General features: G+C 40.8%; 1 protein-coding gene across 1 annotated transcript in view; it reads left to right on the forward strand.

The window, feature by feature from the left end:
* Nucleotides 1-3,948, forward strand: part of LOC106518606 (serine/threonine-protein phosphatase 6 catalytic subunit) — a 20,832-nt gene that overhangs the window by 7,329 nt on the left and 9,555 nt on the right. Inside the window, exons 2-5 of the mRNA XM_014009956.1 lie at nucleotides 2,751-2,846; nucleotides 2,938-3,003; nucleotides 3,101-3,242; nucleotides 3,322-3,401. Coding sequence (XP_013865410.1) covers nucleotides 2,751-2,846; nucleotides 2,938-3,003; nucleotides 3,101-3,242; nucleotides 3,322-3,401 — 384 coding nt within the window. The remainder of the gene's footprint in view (nucleotides 1-2,750; nucleotides 2,847-2,937; nucleotides 3,004-3,100; nucleotides 3,243-3,321; nucleotides 3,402-3,948) is intronic.

Raw genomic sequence — 3,948 nt, forward strand, 5'->3', positions numbered from 1 at the left:
TTTCTCTCGTTTTGTCCACCATTACTAGCATAAAAAAAATCTCCGGTCGGGCCACAATGCATTATGGGATATGCTGGGCCGGGAAGGACCTTCGATTCGGGCCAAAGGAAGGACGTATTTGTCGGCCGCATCGGAGGAGTCTTCGGTTTTGGACGTCCTTCGTCGCGGCGCTGTGACGTATGCGGCCGACAAATTCGACCTTCGGAGGACCCRTCCTGCCGTTTTGGACACAGCCAGGATCCCGAGAAACTTTCTCAGGATCCCATCTTTGTTTCTCAGGATCTTAACTTAGTAAGTCAGGATCCTTTTTTTTTCCTTCTTTCTTTTTTCCCATGTCCCCTCGCGGGCGACATGCGACACTCAAAGCAAAAACAAAACAACAACAACAACAAACAAACAAACAAAAAAATCACACAGAGAGGCCCTCAGACAGGCTATGTGCACCCTCCTGTGGTTGTGCTCTCTCTTTGTTAGCTGGATTTTGGTTGCACACACAAGTCAGCCTTTGGTTATTCCACTGGAAGGTTTCTGGTGCCCTCCTTAGTTTGGGGACCCCCATACAATCTGAGAGGCAAACTTAAGTTTGAACAATAAGCTGATACCTGATTGGATTGTCCCTCTCATCTTTAGATGATGACGTTGCATCTGTGGTTTCTAAAAAAAGGTTTCTTGGTGAACAATTTGTTTTCAAATGAGCTTCAGCTCAGTGAACACGACAGCTTTTATTGGTTGGTGTTTATATACAGCTTAGTTGCACAATAGAGCTTTAACCATCGTGGTGAACTGTGTTTACTTACGGTTTGTGGAAGAGATGCAGTTTTTTAAGTCAAGCACACAAAAATACATTGATTTTCAAAAACCGAGTGCTCAAACTGAGACCGTGCAGCTCACTTCTAAACTTCTATAATGATGAATTTACGGCTTATAGTGAGTTTATCTTCCTGGTTACACCCCTGGAGGTGTTACCTTTTACGTCAGATGCCAGAAACATAACCAACTTTGTTTATACTACAGCCAGAACACATCGATAACACACAACCACTCTCATCCTCTATTTTAAATGTATGGCTGCGATGATCAGAAAGTATAAAATACAAAACTGGATCTAAGATTCAGTTAATTATTTACAAAATTTCCTTCAACTGCATTTAAAAAATGATGTATTTTCTTACAATTTTTTAGTGGCCAACAGGCCACTGAGGTACTGCAACAACTTGGCTTTCTTTGTTTTTCTCCCAAATCAGAATAGTTTGTCTTTCACACACAACATCAAGATGTAATGCAGAACAAAATTTGCAGTTTAGAACATCCGTCCGGAGAAACACACACACATGACAAACATGGGGGAACGTATGTACACGGTCTTTCGCACGACGGTGCTCTAACTTTGCAGCTTAGAATACACACACAATAGGAAAGGCGAGTTAATAAAAAGAGCTCTGATCCTGTGTTTTATACAAAAACACACAAAMATACACTCAAAAAAACTACTCTGCACAGTGCAAGTCAGCTAAGGAGGGGAGGGGTGTGTGGGGTCAGAAACACATGGTATGGGGAGGGGTTCAGCGGAGCCGGTGACATCTAGGATAGTACTCCGTGTTGGAACCAATCAAAGACCTCCAGAGTCCAAACAAGTTGTTATCAGTCAAAGCACAAATCACCAAAGTCAGTTATCTGTCTTCACCCAATGCAGCCTTCAGACTGATCCAAGCACGAGTGAAGCGGATGTGGAATGGCTTCAAGGCTTTCTTCTCACGTGTCATTTCAGGGAGGTTTTGATAACTTGTGTCCAAGGACACAGCTGCAGGGATCCAATGATAAACAGAATTGTTTGGGGCAAGCAGCCTGATTTCTCTGCTTTGAGTCTTGAGCCTCTGTGTTGCGAAAATGCCAATGTTCCAAATTCAGTTACGTCCTTGCCTCTCTCCGTGTGAAACTTCACCCAGGTGTGATCTTACTCCTCACGGGCACGCTGCTGAACTGTGATTCTCGTAAGAACCACATCCAGTTTGTGACTTATATCCCCCAGCATTTGAGTCTGTGCATTCTCACTACAGGAGATCCCATCCACGGTCCCTGACAGATTTTGACATTCCCGGACTGCTGTCAGGATCGTTTTCATTTTCCGATAAACCAGGACTCCTCCACAGCCGATCAGCAGGAATCCAGTTATCGTGAGTCCAAATATGAACAAATCTTCAACGTCCTCAATGGAAAGCGGGACTAGGCAGATGAGGTTCCATCCCCAAGACCCAGACACACGGCCCGCCGCGACAGTTCCACTGGGACAGCTGCGCTCCCCTTGTTCCAATCTCAGTGTGGAAAAAATAGTGTCGATTGCATTCAGAGACCAGTTGACCAAATCCATAATTCCTTTGTTATCGAATGATAGGTAAAAGAAAGGCTTGACCCAGCTGCAAAGCAGGGAAAGAGGGACGGGTTCGGGAGAGAGAGCAAAAAGCATCTGACTCCTCTGAAGGCCAAGCATATATATATCACTCAAGTTTATTAATAATAGTTTTGCAGGATTGAAGAAAGAAAAGAGAATGTTTTGTTGCCTTTCTTATGTAGCATAAAAGTTTTTGCAGCTCCAAATATCATCTTCATTATTCAAAATTTAATAACTTTTAAAGWCTTAGCAAAACTAAAAGATGATTGTGTGACACTTTGAGGAAAATAGAACAAAACATTGAATATCAGGTCTCTGTCTGCATGGAAAACTAAAATGCTTTGCTGTTTGTTTGATGCAGAGGTTATGTGATTATGTGTGTGATCTTCTTCTGGAGGAGTCCAACGTTCAGCCTGTTTCTACCCCTGTAACAGTGTGTGGAGACATTCATGGACAGGTAAACTACATTACTATAGTTGTTGAATTGTTTTGTACATAGTTACCAATATGTGATGCTCACACTACAGTCTGTTGTGCTTTTCTTGTAGTTTTATGATCTTTGTGAACTCTTCAGAACTGGTGGCCAGGTCCCAGACACAAATTACATCTTCATGGTTTGAGTTTTTCTTCCTGAATTTAACTTCAGAAACATTTAGTCTTTGTTTTTATTTTCTTGTCTGGGTGTATGTAACAAACATCTCTGGTCTGTAGGGAGACTTTGTCGACAGAGGATATTACAGCTTGGAGACATTTACCTATCTGCTGGTGCTGAAAGCTAAATGGCCAGACCGCATCACTCTTCTTCGTGGAAACCACGAGAGCAGGCAGATCACTCAAGTTTATGGCTTTTATGGTGAGGTTAGATATATGGAAGGAGTTGATCTGCAAGGAAAAACATCCATGTCTCAATTTTTTTCTTTTATGTTTCACAGATGAGTGCCAGACCAAGTATGGAAATGCAAATGCCTGGCGTTATTGCACCAAAGTGTTTGACATGTTAACAGTTGCAGCTGTAAGTATAAACCTTTTCATGTTTGTTAAAGGGATCCCCTATTAGTTGTAACATTAGACTTTATTTGATAAACATATATTTTAACTGTAAAATAAAGACTGTAAAAATACGGTAGGATGTTTAGTTTTGTAAATTTTTAAAAACATATTTTAACACGGGCGGAGCCATTTTATTTACATGCAAAGCATTCTGGGTAATTGATGACGTGTTAGTCATCAATACATTACAAATGTTAGTCAGCAGAGTTTCAGGAGCTGCTTGAGTAAAACTTCTTTGTTCTCCTCCTCTTCTTTGAAATAAAGAGCAGAAATCAACATCCATAAGCTTTCTGCTTACAGGTCAAATATTTTCATTTAAATAGGAGTATACTGTGTACATGACCTTATTAAAAGTTACAGTTTAGCGTTCTTAGGACAGAAGACTTTCTGAGGAAAGAGGTTTTTAAACATAATTTCTATCATTTTAGTGTTTTCAACTGAGGAGCTTTGATATATTTATTTGAAAATATTATAGCACAAGAAGTTCTCTGCACAGAATATATATATAT

The sequence above is a fragment of the Austrofundulus limnaeus genome, unplaced genomic scaffold (assembly GCF_001266775.1).
Source record: "Austrofundulus limnaeus strain Quisiro unplaced genomic scaffold, Austrofundulus_limnaeus-1.0 Scaffold64, whole genome shotgun sequence".
NCBI lineage: Eukaryota > Metazoa > Chordata > Actinopteri > Cyprinodontiformes > Rivulidae > Austrofundulus > Austrofundulus limnaeus.